This window comes from Anabas testudineus, chromosome 6 (genome assembly GCF_900324465.2).
Source record: "Anabas testudineus chromosome 6, fAnaTes1.2, whole genome shotgun sequence".
NCBI classification, from domain to species: domain Eukaryota; kingdom Metazoa; phylum Chordata; class Actinopteri; order Anabantiformes; family Anabantidae; genus Anabas; species Anabas testudineus.
In genome coordinates, this window is record NC_046615.1 from 8,108,988 (window position 1) to 8,127,019 (window position 18,032).

The 18,032-nt window shown below is 42.1% G+C and overlaps 5 protein-coding genes across 10 annotated transcripts; 3 read left to right on the forward strand and 2 right to left on the reverse strand.

Moving 5' to 3' along the window:
• The first annotated feature begins 118 nt into the window (after positions 1-118).
• Positions 119-2,667, forward strand: LOC113165241 (E3 ubiquitin-protein ligase TRIM47-like). Of its 3 annotated transcripts, none has more exons than XM_026364624.1 (6): positions 119-717; positions 799-894; positions 1,126-1,371; positions 1,475-1,628; positions 1,728-1,793; positions 1,883-2,667. In XM_026364624.1, exons 1-6 carry the CDS (start codon positions 139-141, stop codon positions 2,410-2,412), a joined length of 1,671 nt encoding a protein of 556 aa, XP_026220409.1. In that variant the 5' UTR covers positions 119-138; the 3' UTR covers positions 2,413-2,667. The 3 variants fall into 3 exon arrangements, with proteins under 3 accessions (XP_026220409.1, XP_026220410.1, XP_026220411.1); XM_026364625.1 differs by having other exon boundaries at positions 1,728-1,772; XM_026364626.1 differs by having other exon boundaries at positions 1,204-1,371.
• A 468-nt stretch (positions 2,668-3,135) lies between these two features.
• slc15a5 (solute carrier family 15 member 5) lies at positions 3,136-6,045 on the reverse strand. Its single transcript, XM_026365369.1, has 9 exons — positions 5,694-6,045; positions 5,360-5,582; positions 4,921-5,090; positions 4,550-4,770; positions 4,290-4,476; positions 3,927-4,115; positions 3,638-3,769; positions 3,416-3,524; positions 3,136-3,277 (listed from the first exon to the last, which is right to left on the reverse strand). Exons 1-9 carry the CDS (start codon positions 6,043-6,045, stop codon positions 3,136-3,138), a joined length of 1,725 nt encoding a protein of 574 aa, XP_026221154.1.
• Positions 6,046-8,067: 2,022 nt separating this feature from the next.
• Positions 8,068-10,388, forward strand: zgc:153293 (uncharacterized protein LOC555710 homolog). Of its 3 annotated transcripts, none has more exons than XM_026365664.1 (7): positions 8,068-8,172; positions 8,462-8,746; positions 8,876-9,017; positions 9,124-9,231; positions 9,340-9,498; positions 9,604-9,733; positions 9,894-10,388. In XM_026365664.1, exons 2-7 carry the CDS (start codon positions 8,478-8,480, stop codon positions 10,094-10,096), a joined length of 1,011 nt encoding a protein of 336 aa, XP_026221449.1. In that variant the 5' UTR covers positions 8,068-8,172; positions 8,462-8,477; the 3' UTR covers positions 10,097-10,388. The 3 variants fall into 3 exon arrangements, with proteins under 3 accessions (XP_026221449.1, XP_026221451.1, XP_026221450.1); XM_026365666.1 differs by having other exon boundaries at positions 8,074-8,176; XM_026365665.1 differs by having other exon boundaries at positions 8,074-8,172; positions 8,465-8,746.
• Positions 10,389-10,531: 143 nt separating this feature from the next.
• LOC113165879 (ras-related protein Rab-19) lies at positions 10,532-13,924 on the forward strand. 2 transcript variants are annotated; one of them, XM_026365667.1, is made up of 5 exons: positions 10,532-10,842; positions 11,390-11,487; positions 12,074-12,262; positions 12,754-12,937; positions 13,462-13,924. In XM_026365667.1, exons 2-5 carry the CDS (start codon positions 11,437-11,439, stop codon positions 13,734-13,736), a joined length of 699 nt encoding a protein of 232 aa, XP_026221452.1. In that variant the 5' UTR covers positions 10,532-10,842; positions 11,390-11,436; the 3' UTR covers positions 13,737-13,924. The 2 variants fall into 2 exon arrangements, with proteins under 2 accessions (XP_026221452.1, XP_026221453.1); XM_026365668.1 differs by having other exon boundaries at positions 12,074-12,256.
• A 100-nt stretch (positions 13,925-14,024) lies between these two features.
• Positions 14,025-17,782, reverse strand: hdhd5 (haloacid dehalogenase like hydrolase domain containing 5). The gene is made up of 8 exons (XM_026365663.1): positions 17,504-17,782; positions 17,007-17,210; positions 16,785-16,897; positions 16,337-16,430; positions 16,223-16,256; positions 15,937-16,111; positions 15,656-15,844; positions 14,025-15,557 (listed from the first exon to the last, which is right to left on the reverse strand). Exons 1-8 carry the CDS (start codon positions 17,612-17,614, stop codon positions 15,134-15,136), a joined length of 1,344 nt encoding a protein of 447 aa, XP_026221448.1. The 5' UTR covers positions 17,615-17,782; the 3' UTR covers positions 14,025-15,133.
• Positions 17,783-18,032: the final 250 nt, after the last annotated feature.

The following is an 18,032-nucleotide window of genomic DNA, read 5'->3' on the forward strand; positions in this document are numbered from 1 at the left end:
ACACACACACACACACACACACACACACACACACAGGCTAATCAGTACAGTCAGTGTAGTGTCATGTGACCAAAGTGCCAACAAGCCACTCCTACTTCTGAGAAACTGAAAGTAATCCTTCAGTATAGTTGAGAAAACATGGCTTACAATCGGGAGCTGTTTGACTGCTCCATATGTTTGCAGTTACTGGAGGATCCAGTGACGACTGGCTGTGGACACAGTTATTGTATGGAATGCATTAATACTTTTTGGGATAAAAATAATAACAGGGGAAGATCTTACAGCTGCCCTCAGTGCAGGGAGTCTTTCCACCCAAGGCCTGTTCTGAAGAGGAACACACTTCTGGCTGAGCTGCTGGACAAACATAGGGGGAAACCCAGTCAAAAGGCTGCTGATAACGACACCTACGCTGCTCCTGGAGATGTGCCGTGTGATGTTTGCACGGGGAGAAAACGAAAAGCTTGTAAATTCTGCCTCGTGTGTCTGGCGTCCTTTTGTGAGGTCCATCTGCAGCCTCATAATGAGGTGCCACCGCTACAAAAACACAGTCTGATTCCAGCCTCTGCTAGGACCAAAGAAAGCATCTGTGACCGCCACGACAAACTTCTGGAGATCTACTGCCGCACAGATCAGCAGTTCATATGCTTGTTGTGTGTGGTGGATGAGCACAAAGGCCACGACACTGTGGCAGTTGCAGCTGAAAAGTCTGAGATGCAGGTAAGTCGGGTCAAACCTCATTTGCCTGTTCTTTTACTGTCACTGGGGTTCTGTAAAGCACTAGAATTTGATTTTGAACAGAGACGGCTGAAAAGGACCGAAGAGGAAATTTCAGACAGAGTGCTGAATTCAAACAGGAAGATAGCGAAGCTGAAGCAAGCTGCAGATTCTATAAGGGTGAGTCACCCCCAGACACAGATATCAACAACATTCCCCTTTTCTATACAAAGAAGTCCTAGAAAAGGGGAAATATGTGGAGTTTTTAAAGCTAACTTTGTAAAGCTTGCTACTTGAGATATTAATTCATATCTTCTTGAATCTCAAAGTAAACTATTAAAAGGCCAGATAAAGTTAACAGACATATATCAGCTGTAACACATAAGACAAATTGTGCATGTTTCTTACAAGGATGCTGCATGGGAGGCATGTGATGACTTTGAGCAGCAGTGTGCAGAACACATCCGTGTGTATGTGCGCTCTGTGCAGAGGAAGTGCTCTGAGATGAGAGACAAAGTTGGAGAAGTAGAGAAAGCTGGAGTGGACTGGACCAACAGCGGCCTCGGACAACTGCAGCATGAAGTGTCTGAGCTGAGAAGGAGGGAGGAGAAACTCAACCAGCTTTCACTAACAGACAATCCCATTCAATTTCTTAAGGTGATTACCTGCTTTGCTGTGCTCCAGTTTCAGAGTTCTTAAAACCTTGTGCTATTTTGTATTTGCTGTTGTTTAAAAATGCCTTCATATTTGCCATGTGCAGGATTTCCAGGCCTTGGGAGACCTCCCTGTGTTCACAGACGCGCATGACAAGTGTGACAAACTGACAGAGTTTGTCACTGCACAGATAGATAAACTTAAAAATATGTGCAACAAAGAAAAAAAAGAATTATTCATTAATTGTGATAAAAGTGTGGGTAAGTAGAACCATCTCTGAACCTTTTAGTTGGTCTGGTCTTGTCTATATCATGATGTTGAATGAAGAGAATGATCTCTGTTTTCTCTTTCCATTACAGTGTCAAAAATACCAAGACTGCAACAGGAAATAAGCTCAAGGACAGGTCTTTTTTTCGCAAACAAGAGTAAGCTTGATGATGTTCAATTTGCAAAAGTGTCAGCACCAACAAACACGAAAGCTTCAGCTAAATGAGTGTTTGATCTTTCCTTGCAGGGACCAAAGTGGAGGTGGATCCCTGCACAGTAGCAGCATGTCTTTGCTTGTCCGACAGTGACAGAAAGATACTGTGGAGTGATAGAGACCAGGGCCACCCTGATCATCCTGATAGATTCACCTACTATCACCAGGCTCTTTGCAAGGACGGTCTTCAGGGCAACCACTACTGGGAGGTGAAGTGGGATGGTGGCATTATCGAGCTGGCTGTGTCGTACAAAAGCATTAAAAGAAAGGGATCAGGGAAAGAGTGCCGCTTTGGCCACAACAACGTGTCCTGGAAATTAATCTGCTCTCCTTCTGGCTGCATGTTTTGGCACAATAATCTTCACAAAGGCCAAATACCTGTGGTTGATTCCCGCAGAGTAGGAATACACCTTGATTACGAAGAAGGAAGGTTGAGTTTCTACAGCGTGTCAGACCGTGACACCTTAACTCTTCTGCACCACATCCAGACCACCTTCACTGAACCTCTCTATCCTGGATTTGCTGTAGATTTAGGGGCAACACTGGAAATATGCAATATCTAGGACAGGCCTTGTTTAACTGTTGTTTAAATCAGACACTTGCAAACCTTGACTGACAGTTGGGAATAGCGACAGTGTTATTGAGATATTTGTTATACATTAATGTTACTTTGTAATGAGATTTTACAATATGAAATTCAACAAATCTTACATTCCTCAATTTTTAAAACTGTGAATTTAAATGCTTTTCTTTATTTACTGCTTTATGCTGTGCATTGGAATAATATTCAAAGCCAACAAATGATCACACAGAGAACATATATATATATCTATAAGTTTCCCACTAATTATTTTTTGTGTTGGAAGATGAATCTTTTGTTAGCACGGTGCTTTATCTGTATATTGGGGAAAAAAAGGTCAGGCAATCAAATCAGCATGATTGGCTTTGGCTTTAGCTTAATTGGAAATATACAAATAAAAGATCAGATTTTTGCCACTGATATGTCATTTATTTGATTTATTTTCAATTTAAGTTTAAATTTAACACAAAAGAAATCACTCTCGTTTAGCCCAGTGCTCACAAGTACAGCAAATCAAACATCAAATTTCTGATGACATAAAATAAAGAAAATGTTTGATTATATGTGCAAATTTTGTTATTGCATTTTCATTTTAAAAGAATAAATGTACACAATTATATTTACAATGCAGCCCACAAGTGACAGATTTTGACATAATAGCATGCGGCGCCAGCGCCACTTTCAGCATAGATCAAAATCAGGAAGGTCATAAAACAGATTCTGTGGAGGTGATGGTGTAGGACCGGTCCATGGTGTCATAGAAACGCAGGCAGGCCTTGTATTGCAGCAGCTTCTCAGTCAGAGGGCTAATGGGCTGTGCTTTACCCTGCACACTCAGGTCTGTATACCTGGACAATATCAGCATAACAAGAAAATACAGTTTGACTATTTGTGCAATAGTTTCTTAGATCCAGCTGCTTTTCCAGAAAATATCTCTAAGTTGTGTAAAGCACATACTGTGCAACTAGTCAAAGATGATACTGTACCTGTAAGATACACTCCAAAATACAAGGGTGTTTATAGCCATCAGGGTGGCCAGGAGGAAAAAGAATCTCTCCAGATTCCCATCATGCAGTGTGTTTGGATAGAAGTCACCTGTAATCAAGTATCACTGTGGTCATATCAGCATCAGTAACATGTTTACATTCAAAATTCCAGTGTGACTATCATTTCTTATAAGCATGCAGAACACAATGCTTTATTTTTACCTCCAGAGAGAAAATATGCCAGCTGAATGATCAGGGCTCCTAGAAAGCAGCCCCCTCCGTAGGACAAAGTGAGGAAGTGCAGGGAGATCCCACTAATGTGGTTTGGTGTCAACTGGAACGATATGAGGGAACCTGCCAGAAAGAAGGTGACAGCTAAGACTAATGTGACGTAATTACCACCTGCCCTGCATCCCTCTGGGCCAGCTGGACCATGCTACTTTGGATAAAAAGAGAAGATGTAGGACAAGAGTCAATTGAAATCATGGAGGGACTTCAGCCTCTTACTTACATGCAGGGGTGACGAGGGCCTCAGCGAGACCAAGAAGTATGTACTGAGGTGCCAGCTGGAAACATGGCATGGATGACACCTGCAGAACCTTCCCAGACAGAGTCTGCTCCACAAGAGGGTACGCCTTTCTCTGCAGCTCAGACAAACCTGCCACCAGGACTGACAGTGTGGCACATGCATGGCCCAGAGCTGGAAGGGGAGGATGGACAGGGTGGGATGATGAGAGAGGTGTCTGCAGGATGAGGGTGGTGGTTGCAGGAGAGAAGAAGGAAGATGAGAGTGGTGTTGTAGAAGAGAAAGCGAGACACTAGGATGTTTAGGTGAAGACATAAAAATGATGTGTGCATGTGTGGAAATACTGACTAATAACTTTTGCAGGTGCCAGAGGAGTTCTATCCATGGAGAGGTAGCATGCTGTGACACACTCGATCAGCGGGGCTAAGAGCAGCAGGGGCAGAATGCTGATCACATTCATGGCACCAATGGGCAACAGGAGGTTGTTCAGGTGAAGGTTTGAGTTCATTGTCTGTATGTAGTAACCTGAGGGTATCTGCAGGAAATGTGTCCGTTAATACCACATATGTTAAAACATGGATGTAATTCTGAGACTCATTATTATCTACCTGTGTAATGCAGGCTCTGTACAGCAGCTGAAGCCCGTACAGAGGGAAGAGCTTGGCCAAGACTTTGACGTTCTCTACATGTGTCTCGCTGTACCGGCCTCCATTGTTCTCTTTGGCCCGGTCTAACCAGGATGTCACATCTCCACTCAGGTGGCGATAGTGGAGGCAGCACATTTTGAAAGAGTTGAGGAAGACTCCCAGTGTGGTCAGTAGGGATCCACCTATGATGGAAACAGAGGAACAGGGTAGGGCTAGAAAAGTCTTCATTTGGTCCAATCCACGTTGAGGTTTAATCCAAGTTTATGTACAAACAAGGGCTGGGTACGTGTGTGAGTACATCTTTCCTCGCCCTCTTTTGTAATGTATATCACCTTTCTTGGGTTTGTAGGTGAGTTTGCTGCGCATCATGTGTATAGCGATGAGAGCCAGAAGCACTGAGGTGAAGGGGATAACAAAGCCCAAGTTTTCAGCCACAGACTGCTGGATGTAAGCAATACCCAGAAACACAACAGTGGAATTCAGGTTCACCAACCAGTAAAACCTAAACAAAAACCAAAACAAATCTTAGAGCAAGTCCTTCATTTCATTAAACATGAAGTGGTTAACAGAAGAAAATCCTGGGTACAATCACAAAGCTCAGACGCAGCCTTTCTGTGTGGAATTGCTGGAGTGTATGTTCTCCTTATGCCTGTTTAGGTTTCCCCTACCTTACCTAGGAGGACTTATTAAATGATGATAAAACTGATCATAACGATTTCAGTGGATCGCTAAGTAAGCGAATGACTGTATTCACATGGCAACACCACCCACCAGTTAAAGAAGGACAGGAGCTGATGCTGGTTGTAGCCCTGCAGGCTGTAGGCTCCCATGGGACAGAGGATGGCTCGGATCCCACCGATGCCCAGCGCAGCAGCCAAGAGGCCAGTGTAGAACAAAATCTGCTGCTCCTGAGGCTCCAGCTGGTGGGTTATGTGATGAGAGTCGATGTAGAAATCTTTGAAAGGGAATGCTACCACAGGAAGCATGACTGTGCCTGGAAAGTAGAAAGGCAGGCTAAATCGCAAAACACAATCACTTTTAAGTTGTATAGTTTCTATTTTTTCACATCAGACAACATTTATCAATTCCATTCATCATGTCTTACCAAAGAAATGAAGGAAAGCACACAAATAAAGCACCTTGGTCCTCCCTAGGCAGGTGTCTGCAAACCACCCAACCAGCACAGGGGTCAGGGTGCTGGCTCCGACAAAGCACAGGTTGACTGTTGCCGCCAGGTAGTTGTCATAGCCCAGCTTCACAGTGCAGAAGAGGATCATGTTACATACAATCCCAAAGAAAGTGAATCTTTCACACAACTCCACAAGCAACACACAGATGATAACTTGGAGCTTCTTGTGGTACTTCCTTGGAGGTCCCTGGCCGGCACAAAGGGTCTTGGTAAGTCGTCGCAATTGGCTTCTGCCCTCTGGCAGTCTCTGAAGGTCTATTGCCACCATACCATGTGCCCAGTGAGTGGTTGCTGGGCTGCTTGTTTGGCTTGATGCAGTGAGTAATGAACCACGCAGAGCGCTGAATGGGAACTCCTGCCCTCCTAGGACAGGAGAAGCTGAGGAAAAAGCTGGAATCCATCACTTTGGTGTGAGTCTGGAGCCTGACTGGACTCATGCAGGATCAGACACACCTACCTACATTCTGCACGTGCTGGTGACTGATTATCCTCTCGTGTCCTGATCTTACTCAGAACTGTAGACCTGTTGCAAGTACGTGATACATTACAAAAGACTGCTTACAAGAAACATGGAAGTTTTTCGGAGACCATGGTAAACATATTTCTAACGATAACAAACATGTTGCCAATCATGTGTTGGCAGTTTGTTTTTTTCATTGATATAGAGTTACTGTAATCTGGCTGTGTACTGATGGCATATGTAAATAAAAAATGTGTCAAATAGAGTCAAATGAAATCACAATCTGCAATTCAGATTATCTAAACAGTGGACAGTGGAGTAAATTATTTAATTCAGATGATGGACTTTGAGCATTAAAAAATAGAAAAAACACAACACAAGTTACTGTAGTGTTTCAGGTTATTACAAACACTCACAAAATGTGACACGTCACTGTGAACGCAGGCCTTCATTTTGGCTCGCCTGCTGGTAATTAGACTGATGATGTTAAGCAGGAGTGAGACAGAGTGCAGAGGCAGGCTAACTTCAACTGGATCAGACAGATCAACAACTGCCTGTGTTTACTGTGGGCGATGAACTTTCTGAAGCACAATCACAAAGCACAGCCCAGACCGGTACTGAAAAGTGAATACAAGTGAATGCAAGATTACTGAAGTTGTGATTGAAGGTTCTGACTTTTTAAAAGCACTGTTTTGTCCTCTGTTACCACATTCACAAGACGAACAGCAGAATCCCACCAAAGAACGACTGACGCTCAAAAGATGGACAGCACACTATTTTAGATTAGATGTTATCTGATGTTGTCGGAGGCTCTGCTGTGCTCTTGGACATGTTGGTAATACAGCATTGCCTGGATCAGCACAGTGAGTTATGGGAAAGAATAGGAAATGCTAGGCAGAGGGCAGAGGTGAGCATTTATGAGCAGCAATATGGTTTCATTCCCAGAAAGAGTACAACAGATGCAGTATTTGCTCTGAGGATGCTGATAGAGAAAAGACACGAGGCAGAGCTGGAGGTAGCAGAGCTTAAGATGTTGAGGTCCTCTTTGGGAGTGACGAGGATGGATCTTATAGTTAGACATGGGTCAGGTGACTCTGAACTATCTCTTAGTTATGCTGCTATAGATTAGTCGCAGGGGGACCTCTACTGATACACTGAGCTCTTCATCTAAAGGAAGTTTTTCCTCTCCTCTGTCTCCTGGTGCTGCTCCAGTGAGGTTGTTGGGATATCTATCAATTCTGAATACAGTTATTTTTCATAAACCTTAAACACTATAAAGTGCCTTAAGATGACTTCTGTTGTGATTTGGTGCTCTACAAATACAGTTGGATAGGATCAGGAATGAGAACATTAGAGATGTGATATAGGAGATTTATGGATGTAGTGAGAGGGGACATAAAGTTAATTGGTGTGAGAGAAGAGGATTCAGTGGATATTGTTAAATGGAGGCAGATGATTTACTGTGGCAAGAACTGAAAGGGAACAGGCGAAAAGGAAAAGAAGAAGATACAGTATCTCCTAGATAGTTTCAGTGTAAATGGTCTGTCTTTAAATGTAATGACATATTCTTTCTTTCATACTTTCTTTCTTTTATAAAGAGACATTAGCAAACAATAGCTCGTTTTGCATTTTACAATAGGCATAAGGTTGCAGCGCTATATCTCTAATTAATTTAACGCTATATTACTTTGTAGAGATCAGTTAAAGTTAAGTTAATTAAATCGACGATGACAAATAAATAAATAAATAAACAAAGATGAGAAACCATGGCAATCTGTAGTGATGCATCACCATGGTTACAGAAACAGCGTCTAGTTGAGCGTGGGGCGTGGTGCATCATGGGAAAGAAAGTTGTTAGTCGAGCAGTTCCGTTGTTGGAGTAAAGCTACTTGCACAACCAGATATACAGACCTTTCTGTAAATAGTCACACAAAAGTAGGTAACTAAACGTCCACAGTTCTTTCAGAGTGGGTTTCATACTATGTAGTAAGCTAATATTTAGATTTAAACATCAAGTGTGAACTTAGCTAACTAATGCTGGGTAGCTCCCTGGATGCTAACACTAGCCACGCTTGGTAACCGCGAAAAGAAGCTGTTTGAAAATTATAAGAGCTTGTTTGGTATGTTTTTAAACTTCAGGATGAAAGTTGCATGGATTTATTTGACAGAGCACACTCGCAACTCGTGAAAAACGTACTTGAGTTTGAACTGCGTGTTTTCGCAGCAGGCATCAGCTAGTAATGTCTGCGGGGAGAATGCCCAAGTGTCCTGCCTCGGCGTCCCAGGGCTTCAGCTCGACGCCTCTCAAGATTACGCAGGAGAAAGACCTCCACACATCCAGAGACTTAGACGACGGCGTCCTATCCGACGACGAAGACACATTTTCTCTGCTTTCTCCCATCTATCACGACAGTTTTGACAGTGCTGAAGAAGACCTGCCTCATAGCCCAGTTCAGCAGACTTCACCCAGGCAAAGCGAAAATTCAGGGTTCAGTGTTTCACCAGTCAGGTACTGCTGAATGTTTAAATTACTTTTACATCACTTTCAGAACTAAATCAAACACCATATGCTGCATAACTCAGACAGACAAAATGTAAATATAGAGTATTTATAATCATAGATCTGTTTCTGTTTTAGATGTGAGTTACGAAAAACACCTTCACACCAGGTGTCCAGTGCAGATGTGCATCCTGCCTCACCTACTCTTAGTGCCTGGGAAATGTGGCTGGTGAACAAGGCCAAAGAGGACCGTCTCAAATTAGAAAAGAAAGCTGAAGAGGCAAGCCACTGTCAATTTTAACTTTGAACCATTTTTGTTTTTGTACTCATTCTTTTTCTTATTGCACCATGTCTGAGTCTCTGAATAGAATGTTTTATATCCTTAGGAGCGCTTACTCAAACAAAAAAGGGAACAACAAGAACGGGAGCAGATGCAGAAAAAAATAATCGTGGATGAGAAGATCCAAGAGTGGCTAAAGATGAAAAATGAACAGGTAAATATACATAGCTTCATCATAATTTCTCATAATATTGCACTTGGACAGCAATTTTACAGTTACTTGTTATTGTTATACCTGTAAACTTTGTTTTAACAATCCAAGGAGAAGCACAAGCAATTTGTAAAACAGAGCAAGGAGGAGGAGTTGATACAGAAGCAGCGGGAGAAACAAAGAGAGATTGAGCAGAAGGCCCAGCAAAAATATAACGACTGGCTGCAGAAGAAGAACAGAGAAAAAATAGAAAAAGAAAAGAAGATAAAAGTAAAGTGTAATTCCCTCTTAATTTGAAAACATATTAGTGAATTTGAAATATTAGTAAATTATTGATGAAACTGACATACTCTGAAAGATTTTTTTTTTTTTCAGGAGGAAGCTGTCCTGAAGCAGGAACAGGAGAAAGAGCGCCACAAGAGGGCAGAGGAGAAGTTTAAAGATTGGCTTACAAAAGCCAATGAAAAAAGCAGAGCAAGTCCCAAATCACCTTGCTACCCAACAAGTAAGGTCATTTCAGTGATCTGGAAATTATTATATATACATTTTTCATTAACTGATAATTTCTATGGCTTTTCATACAGTTTGTTGCCACAGAATGTTTTTCATGTCCATTTCAGATCACAGTAAATGTGACTGTACTGTACTCCCTCAATTTCCTTCAGGTCCCTATGACAAATCTTACCCATCACCCAGCTTCTACAATCCGATTCCATGGAAACCAATTCAGATCCCTCCTCCAGAAACATCAGTGAATAAGACATCTGGCAAGAAACCTCGGAAACAGAGAACCAGCCAACAAAACCCCAACACTGCTTTTAGACTCAGAAATACTGTCAGTGCAGGACATTTGCTGCAGAGGAGATGATACATCACATTGACATTTATGACTGTGTTACTGTAGCCTAGTTACAGTTCAAATATGATTTCATCACGACTCATCCACACAACCACAGCTCCTGAACAGACGTTCTGCTGAATCACATGAGTATTTCTTTTTTCTACTGTTTGTGGTAATTAGGACATGCTCCTTTAAGTACATCTGTGTTTTTATTGTTGTATTTAGTTAGTGTTCTGGGGTAATTTTGTACTGCACAAGCTCAAATTAAATGTCTTTATGTTCAGGTTTTGAACATAAAGTTCAAAACCTCTGTTGAATAGATCATTTGTTGTTGATACTTCTATCACCTCCCATATTATCAAAAGTCTAGCATCATTTTTGGTATGGCTTTGCGTACTAGGCCTAGATGATTCTTGTATGATTCAAATGGAATCAGATTGTTATTATGATAAACAGAGTATGATCATTTCTTCTTGGCTCCTTTTCTGTTCCATCTCTGACTGGTCATCAAAACCACATTTTACTAGACATTGACCACACACAACCAGACAACACAAAGAAGGCGACTGGTGGTCACAGCCAAAGATAGACCCAGCTTGGTCAAGTGCCCCTCACACGCACACATTGTTCTGTGTCCAGCTGTGCCTTGTTCTTCTGTGGGCTGAGATGACGACAGAAACGAGTGAGGGGGTGGAGAGCGAGTGAGCCAGACTGATTCAGAGCAGTTTGCTCATTCTGTGTTAGCATCCCACTGTCTGTGTATGAAGCCTGAGGTAAAAGGATTTTAATTACTCTTTCTTATAGTGTAAAGATCTTAATCTGTGTCCATTGTATTATCTTCCAGTGATTTGGTTTTACTTTTTCTACTGTTAACCCATTTATGTCACTGAGTGCTGTGGAATGTGTTTGTTGACAATAGTCAGTGAGGGAGCTAATAATGGGGACACGGGCATTTCCTAGGGCATTTTTAAAATGTATACAAATAAACAGAACATTCTGGGGTCCAAAGGACAGCTGTGAAGACAAAGACGCTAAGTGTTTACTTTCTGTGAGGAGTGGTTTAAGCTATTTGCTCAGGAGTATTTGCACACTGAGCCTTGTAAGCACAACCTGTCTTCATAAGGACTTGACGGTTCTGTTTAAAATCAGCCTCCAGCACTTTGGCTTTCTGTGTACTTATAATTAGAAAGAGAACGGTAAGACTTCACCAGTTAATCATCAAACAGTTGAACTTCAGTCACGTCTACATCCACCTAACACCAAATGCTTTTGGTAATGAATAATGTTAAAGTAACTGAATTTGACTTCTTCCTCTTCCAGGTATTGTATCCTACAACAGAACTTGAATTGTACATTCATATCCCAAGATGCAGTGGTGCAAGTGGGCTGGCAGTTGGAGATCACACCTACCAAGACAGGTAGGAGGCGTGTCTTAAAATGTCCCAGAGTAAAAATGAGAGGTGTAGAGGGCAGTAGGAGTGACAGTCTAAAGGGCAGAAGTACAGACTACACTTGTGTTTAAGACTTAAAGAACGTGCTTGGTAGTGTGACACAGACATGGGAACAAGGACCGGATGAAAAACCTGCTGCTGACTTTAATATGTTGTTCAAGAAAAAAAGGAAATAGAATTTCTTACTATGGGATAATCCTGTTTTTTTGGAGTTGTTTTCCGTTTTTTGCTTACTGGAGCCTGTGAATGAGGAATGAGGTTCAAAGTTACAGAAGAAACGAGCTATTGGAGTAAAACTGGATTGAACAGTAGATTGTTTAGTTAGATTGTTCTACTGGTGGCATTCACCTTGAACCACACTGACTATTTTAGCATGGCGGGTGCAAACCTGATTTGGCCCTTTTCCTGACAAGGATGTGTCTTCTGTTTCTGTAAATAGTCTCAGTTGTTATTGACACAACTTGGAAGGAACCACAAGTCTGATCCAGTGGTCCAGCCTCAGTGTTTTATTCTGAAGTGTATATTCTTTGCACATTCTTTGCACACCATGCAGTCTACAGATCCAGAGATAGAGGACGCTTTCGACTTTCTTTTTAAAATCATCCTGGTTGGCGACTCAGATGTGGGGAAGACCTGCGTGGTCCAGAGCTTCAAATCTGGCATATTCATTGAGAAGCAGCAAAACACTATTGGGGTGGACTTCACCGTTCGTACCCTGGACATCGATGGGAAGAAGGTGAAGGTAGATGACATGCACTCTGTTCTATTTTTTTTTTTACCCACTTTCTTAGTCACTTGTTTGCATCAGATCACAGCTGCTATTGCTCAGCCATTTCACATACATCAGGTATTATCAATGTTTATTTTCTGCATAGGAACAGAGACATGGATATGTGATATGTGCCCATACTCTTCCCCTTTAAAGCAAATAATCTGTCTATTTGTTTCAGTTTATCAGGGTTTTTTTTCCTTTAGAGAAGGAGGAGTGGCAGACTGCTTCTTTCAAACAATATCTTCTGCGTGTTAGCTTTCTGGGTGTGTTAATTTGTTAACTGTATGGACGTTTTGTTATGCTAATCAGCTGGGGGTTGACAGTGTTGAAAAAAAGAGGCTGATAACATCAGAACAGAGCGTGTCTGACTAACCGAAGAAGTGTTTGGAGGCATTTAACCCACATTTTGTAACTACAGCATGCACTGAATTGATTAATGTTTTATTATTGTGTTATTTCAGATGCAGGTGTGGGACACAGCGGGACAGGAGCGTTTCCGCACCATAACTCAGAGCTATTACCGCAGTGCCCACGGGGCCATGGTGGCATACGACATCACACGGCGCTCCACATTTGAATCTGTTCCCCATTGGATCAGGGAGGTGGAGCAGTATGGAGCTGCCAGTGTGGTACTGATTCTCATAGGTCAGTGAATTAAAAAAAAGGTTTCCTTTTAAATTTTATGAACATTAATATCCATATATTGATTTAGCACCTGTAGCACTAGTTTTAGTGTTTTTATTCTTAGAAACAGCAGGTGGTAGTGGTGTTCAGGTATTACAGCTGACTCAGTTATAGTGACAATGGATATACTAAACTTCAGCCCCACACCAGTTTGTAATTCTACATATATCAGCTGCTATCTATTAGCTGGTTCTCAGAAAATAATTATTTTGATAATTCATCAATAATTTAAGTAATTTTTCAAAAACAAAACTGACAAACATCTTATTCCATGTTGTTAAATGTGGGGATTTGATGTTTTTATTTTATGATGAAAAAGAGAATATTTGCACATTTGACATTTAATAGACAAAATAAAAGATATATCGATCAAAAACTTGACGTTACTTACTGTGCTGTTTTACTCTTTTTGGGTGATTTGTTCTTTTTAAAGCTTATAACCTGTTTGATCTAATGTCCTGAAACTTTGTCCTTCGTCACAACAGGTAATAAGTCGGACCTCCACACTCAGAGGCAAGTGTTGTTTGAGGATGCGTGCACTCTGGCAGAAAACAACAGTGTGCTGGCTGCTTTGGAAACATCAGCCAAGGAGGCCCAGAACGTAGAGACTGCCTTCATCCTCATGGCCCGGGAGCTGCTGGCACGCAACGGCATGACCATCACAGACGAGGCCTTGCAAGACTCGCCTCATTTCATGTTGAGTAACAGCTCCCATCCAGTCCACAGTACTGTGCCTTCAGATAAAAAGTGTGGGTGCTGAGCGAGCTGGAGGCAGGAATGTATTGTTTAATACTTATTTACTTATTACTAGTGTTAGGAGAAGCTAGATACTGTACGTGGCATCGTGTGTGTGACTATAGGTTTAGAAGATGTTTTGTCTTTTAATATTTATGCAGTGTAACATAGGTTTTAAATGGCAAGTGCTTATTAAACATATTTTGTAATAATCTCTTGAATATAATTGCTGCTTAAGTGTGATGATAATTCTAGCATTACAAACCAAACCTCTGCTAAGATTATACCACAGTATACACAGTACACTCACTCGTCACTCTTCCATGCCTTTTAATTGTTCTCTCATAGACATTATGGCTTTTAAGATACATTAGCAGAGTTCTACAGTTTTGACCTGTAAATCATACATTGTTACACAAACCAGCACTGTCACTGGTGCTGAAACTTTCTCTTGCAATTCAGATTAAGCAGTCGTAGGATTTCATAACCTGTTTGACAAAATAAGAACCAAACTGTTGAGATACTAAACTGAAACCTGGCAACTTAATCTTAATCTCTTAGTCTCATAGTTACGCATTTACTCTAAGTGAGAAACAAATCAACCTGAAATATGATAGGAGTAAAAACAAATGGCAGAGCTGGTCTGGTTAAGACCTGTTGTGGGGTGTACAGTTTGGAAAGGCAAGATGACCCAGTTACGTCTGGACAATAAATTGTACTGTCAGGAACCAACAGTTGCCTCTTTACAGAGCTGTTTTTGATTAATCTGAACATTTTACAGCTTAAAGTGTTTCTATGTTTGAACTACAGTCAAACATAAGCATTTAGACATTTACAACATTTCTGCTCTTCAGGCTCTGTGCTTCAGCATAATCAAATTGAAATTAAAAGCAGTATTCTTACATTGAACTATCCATTAATTCCATCATTATTTTATTTTAAATAAAATATGAATGTGCAGACACACAGAGTATAGAGAGCAAAACATAGTCATTCCAAATACTTACCTAACTGCTTCTGGAGTTTAAATCTCAGCTCTCATCTATGACCTTACAGAAATATTGTAAAAATTTGTAGTAAAAATGCATGGAACTCAACACCTCGAAAGCCTATCTGTGCTTTTAAGAGTGTCCTGATACAGCTTGTGTTGTACAAGGCCTAGTCCGTAACTCTAATCTATACTATCATGCATGACAGACAAAGGGTCTCACTTTCTTACATTTAAAACTGCATATTGTCACAGCTGACTCTGTGGCACTTTATAAAAATCTAAAGTAGTCACAGTCAAAGCTACAGCTCCCCTGTGACAATCAGGGGCATATATTAAAAAGGAGCACTCAAAAAAAGGTTCTGCTGCTGTGACTCAAGAAGCGTTAGAGCTGTTTATTGGGTGGCCACTTTAAGAGGCGTGAGCGACTCGTCCTACTCCAGAGGCCAGCCTTCCTGCCTGAACACCAACTCCACTGCCTCCTTTACATCATGCACCACAAAGGACGGCTGCATCAGGCCGGGGTCAAAGCAAAAGTCCCGGTGGCCGTGGAAGATGTGTTGCTCGCTGACTGTGTGTGCTGGGTCTGAAGGCAGCTCTTGCTGGTCTCTGTTGTACACGCCTGTGCACACCAGGATGGAGCTGCACCCCTCGGGGAGGTCTTCCTTTGCTCCGTAAACACCCGACGTGCTGCCTGGCTCTGCTTGTGTCATTACAGGACCATCACCAACAGTTTCTGCTAGGGGGTTTACACCTCCTCCGCCGCTCTTAGCCTGCATTTGGGCCCTAGTGCTCCGGGAATTCTGGAGGTAGCCGTTGTAGAGGTTGGCACCGTATATGTCAGACATGAGGTTATCACTGTGAATTGAGATAAGAATGACAACACATTAACAGGTGCTGTCCCTATAAATCATACAGGACATGAGTGAAAGATGTTGTGAAGACCGAACTCTCACCCCACAGCATACAGCCTCTTCACAGGTGTGGTCCAGCCAAGTCTCTCAGCCTGCTGTCTGACAAGCAGCTCAGCATAGTTATAAGTGACCATGCTCGGTTTACCGATGAGCGCCTCGTACTTCAGGTCATAGCCTGTTACCTTCTTGTACAGGCTTTCTAAGGCCACCAGGAACATACCATGACCAAACCTGTGAGAAAGGGACATTTATTATAACAACACAATGATTCAAAATCATAATAATGTTAGTGGATGTGTTTTTTAGACACACATGTACAGCACCTTGGATTCTTCGCCTCAGCCATCCATAGTATGTCCATGTTACAGGCCAGGACCGGGATGTGAGGGTACAGCGTGGAACTCCAGTTATTGTCTGGGTTGCCCCTGGTTAGGAGTACGTCTACAATAAGCTGAAGGTTGGTCTCCCATCTGATTGGCTCACCAAATAAGATAACAGCTGTAGGAACAAACAGATGAAGAAAATGTAAGACAGCCATTTCGTTCCATCTGAAAAACTGAATTACACTTAAGCTATGACAGTGTTTCTGAACACTGTGTAGAGACATACCATCTATTGGCCTTAAGCCTTTGGTGGGTGGGATCTGTAACACAATGTACACAAGGTGTCATCCAAGTCATCTAAAACCGAACACAAACTGGCTTCAATTTAAATACTACTTACGCTGCCTTTAGGCCTTCTGTTGTGATCCACAACATCTAGAAGAGGGTATGCGTCTCTGAGCATATCTATAGTTACAACATCCTGAAAGCCCAGGCTGAGGTTTGGTAGGTTAAAGTCAGAAACACATGGATCCCAGTCTCTCAACACATAGTCAAAATGTAGAATTTGTTTCCAGAGTGTAAATTACTGTAAAATACTAATTTATGTGCTAACACAGAATGATTTGGTTACACTGAAAGTAAATGACAAAAACAAGAGAAATCTGTGAAAAAGCCAGTGAGGAGGTCAGGTGGAAAGGGGGACAAAGGGTACAAAGATTAAATACTGATAACAAAGTGGAACATGAACAAAGAAAAAAAAAACACTGAACAAACAGAACATGCGCAGTGTTGAGGTCAACAAGCAGTGGGAATGCAGGAACCAGGGTTAGTGATTTAAGACAGGATACTTATGAGCGACCTCCTCCACAGGACCCTGTCCTGATACAAGCACGCACATTTGGTGGAACTGTTTGAACATTCGCAAGGGACTGTGGGACAGCACCACCTGATCTGGAGACACCTGAGATCGAGAGAGTACAGAGTGAGAGAGAGACAAGTAGATGAAGATATTTGAGAAAAAAACCTGACGAGGCAAAACAAGTCGAAGACACTTGTAAGGACTTCTTTACCTTCACCTCGAGCAGATGCGACAGATGTTCCGCTTTGACCTCCCTCATGCAGTTCCCAGCGTTGGTGACAAACACCACAGGCGCCTTGTATTTCCCATTTCGGTCCACCAGGTTCCTGAAACACTGCTTGGCTGCAGGAATTGGAGTCGTCCCCCGCACTAACACCCCGTCAATGTCAAAGAGGAGCCCGAAGGAGTTGGGGCCCTTCGGAGAGAGATTGCATTAAAAGATAAGGTTGTTCATTAACTTGTGTTGATTCTTCTGACTGAGCTTTGTCATGATCTTGTCATCAGCTCAGCACAAACTTATAGTGGGTAGCCCACTCCAACAAAACACTATGAATGTGGACGGTAATAAATGTGGTTGTAAACTGGTAGTAGGTGGTAAATGATCAGTGTTTCTCTCCTACTACAACATGTCCTTTAACAAGGTGAATATAAACTCAGTCACCTGTTCATCATTCAAGCCCACTTTAATTTAATAATAAGTTTACTTACATTGCTGTAATGTCTTGAAGTTGAACACGGGGTGTGAACTACCTTTGCAGCTCCCTCGCAGCTTGATTTCAGCAGCTGCCACACAGTTTTCAGAGAACTTATTCTCTGCATTTCTCCAGCCGCAGTCGCAGACAAAGCTGAACTAACATCAGCTGAGACGCCGGCAGCGGTCAGTTAAATGCGACGAGCGGAGAAACGATCGCGGTGTCTCCCTGAGCTCATGCTGTTCAGTGCAGCTCCTGTCACTCAGCGCACAACAGGACGGCTATGTAAGGGCAATGAAAGCGCATGCGCCGAGGAATCACACCGTACAACTTCCAGGTAAGCTATTACGTCACATTTTCCCCAGGCATAGATACGTACCGGTAGATGCGTTACATGCGGCCGCCACATTGGTGCGGGAAAGACAGGCCTGTCTACGTCGTTATCACGTTTCTCCACAGTTCTATCGTTAAACTCATTATATTTAAAAATACATACCGAAACACGATCTTTTTTGCACATAGTAACATTCTTATAATATTATGTG

What these genes read in the sequence shown, in the direction of transcription:
- slc15a5 (XM_026365369.1), bottom strand. Translation starts at nt 6,045, where the DNA reads ATGGTGGCAATAGACCTTCAGAGACTGCCAGAGGGCAGAAGCCAATTG. An exon ending in GGCACCTGCAAAAGTTATTA is followed by an intron (nt 4,116 to 4,289) that starts GTCAGTATTTCC and finishes CTCCCCTTCCAG; the next exon opens with CTCTGGGCCATGCATGTGCC. An exon ending in TTTTGGAGTGTATCTTACAG is followed by an intron (nt 3,278 to 3,415) that starts GTACAGTATCAT and finishes GATATTGTCCAG; the next exon opens with GTATACAGACCTGAGTGTGC.
- zgc:153293 (XM_026365664.1), top strand. Translation starts at nt 8,478, where the DNA reads ATGTCTGCGGGGAGAATGCCCAAGTGTCCTGCCTCGGCGTCCCAGGGC. An exon ending in TTCAGTGTTTCACCAGTCAG is followed by an intron (nt 8,747 to 8,875) that starts GTACTGCTGAAT and finishes TTTCTGTTTTAG; the next exon opens with ATGTGAGTTACGAAAAACAC. An exon ending in TAAAGATGAAAAATGAACAG is followed by an intron (nt 9,232 to 9,339) that starts GTAAATATACAT and finishes TAACAATCCAAG; the next exon opens with GAGAAGCACAAGCAATTTGT.
- hdhd5 (XM_026365663.1), bottom strand. Translation starts at nt 17,614, where the DNA reads ATGCAGAGAATAAGTTCTCTGAAAACTGTGTGGCAGCTGCTGAAATCA. An exon ending in GTGGAGGAGGTCGCTCATAA is followed by an intron (nt 16,431 to 16,784) that starts GTATCCTGTCTT and finishes ACCAAACCTCAG; the next exon opens with CCTGGGCTTTCAGGATGTTG. An exon ending in GCTGAGGCGAAGAATCCAAG is followed by an intron (nt 15,845 to 15,936) that starts GTGCTGTACATG and finishes CCTTTCTCACAG; the next exon opens with GTTTGGTCATGGTATGTTCC.
- LOC113165241 (XM_026364624.1), top strand. Translation starts at nt 139, where the DNA reads ATGGCTTACAATCGGGAGCTGTTTGACTGCTCCATATGTTTGCAGTTA. An exon ending in CTGAAAAGTCTGAGATGCAG is followed by an intron (nt 718 to 798) that starts GTAAGTCGGGTC and finishes GATTTTGAACAG; the next exon opens with AGACGGCTGAAAAGGACCGA. An exon ending in AAGCTGCAGATTCTATAAGG is followed by an intron (nt 895 to 1,125) that starts GTGAGTCACCCC and finishes GTTTCTTACAAG; the next exon opens with GATGCTGCATGGGAGGCATG.
- LOC113165879 (XM_026365667.1), top strand. Translation starts at nt 11,437, where the DNA reads ATGCAGTGGTGCAAGTGGGCTGGCAGTTGGAGATCACACCTACCAAGA. An exon ending in GATCACACCTACCAAGACAG is followed by an intron (nt 11,488 to 12,073) that starts GTAGGAGGCGTG and finishes CACACCATGCAG; the next exon opens with TCTACAGATCCAGAGATAGA. An exon ending in TGTGGTACTGATTCTCATAG is followed by an intron (nt 12,938 to 13,461) that starts GTCAGTGAATTA and finishes TCGTCACAACAG; the next exon opens with GTAATAAGTCGGACCTCCAC.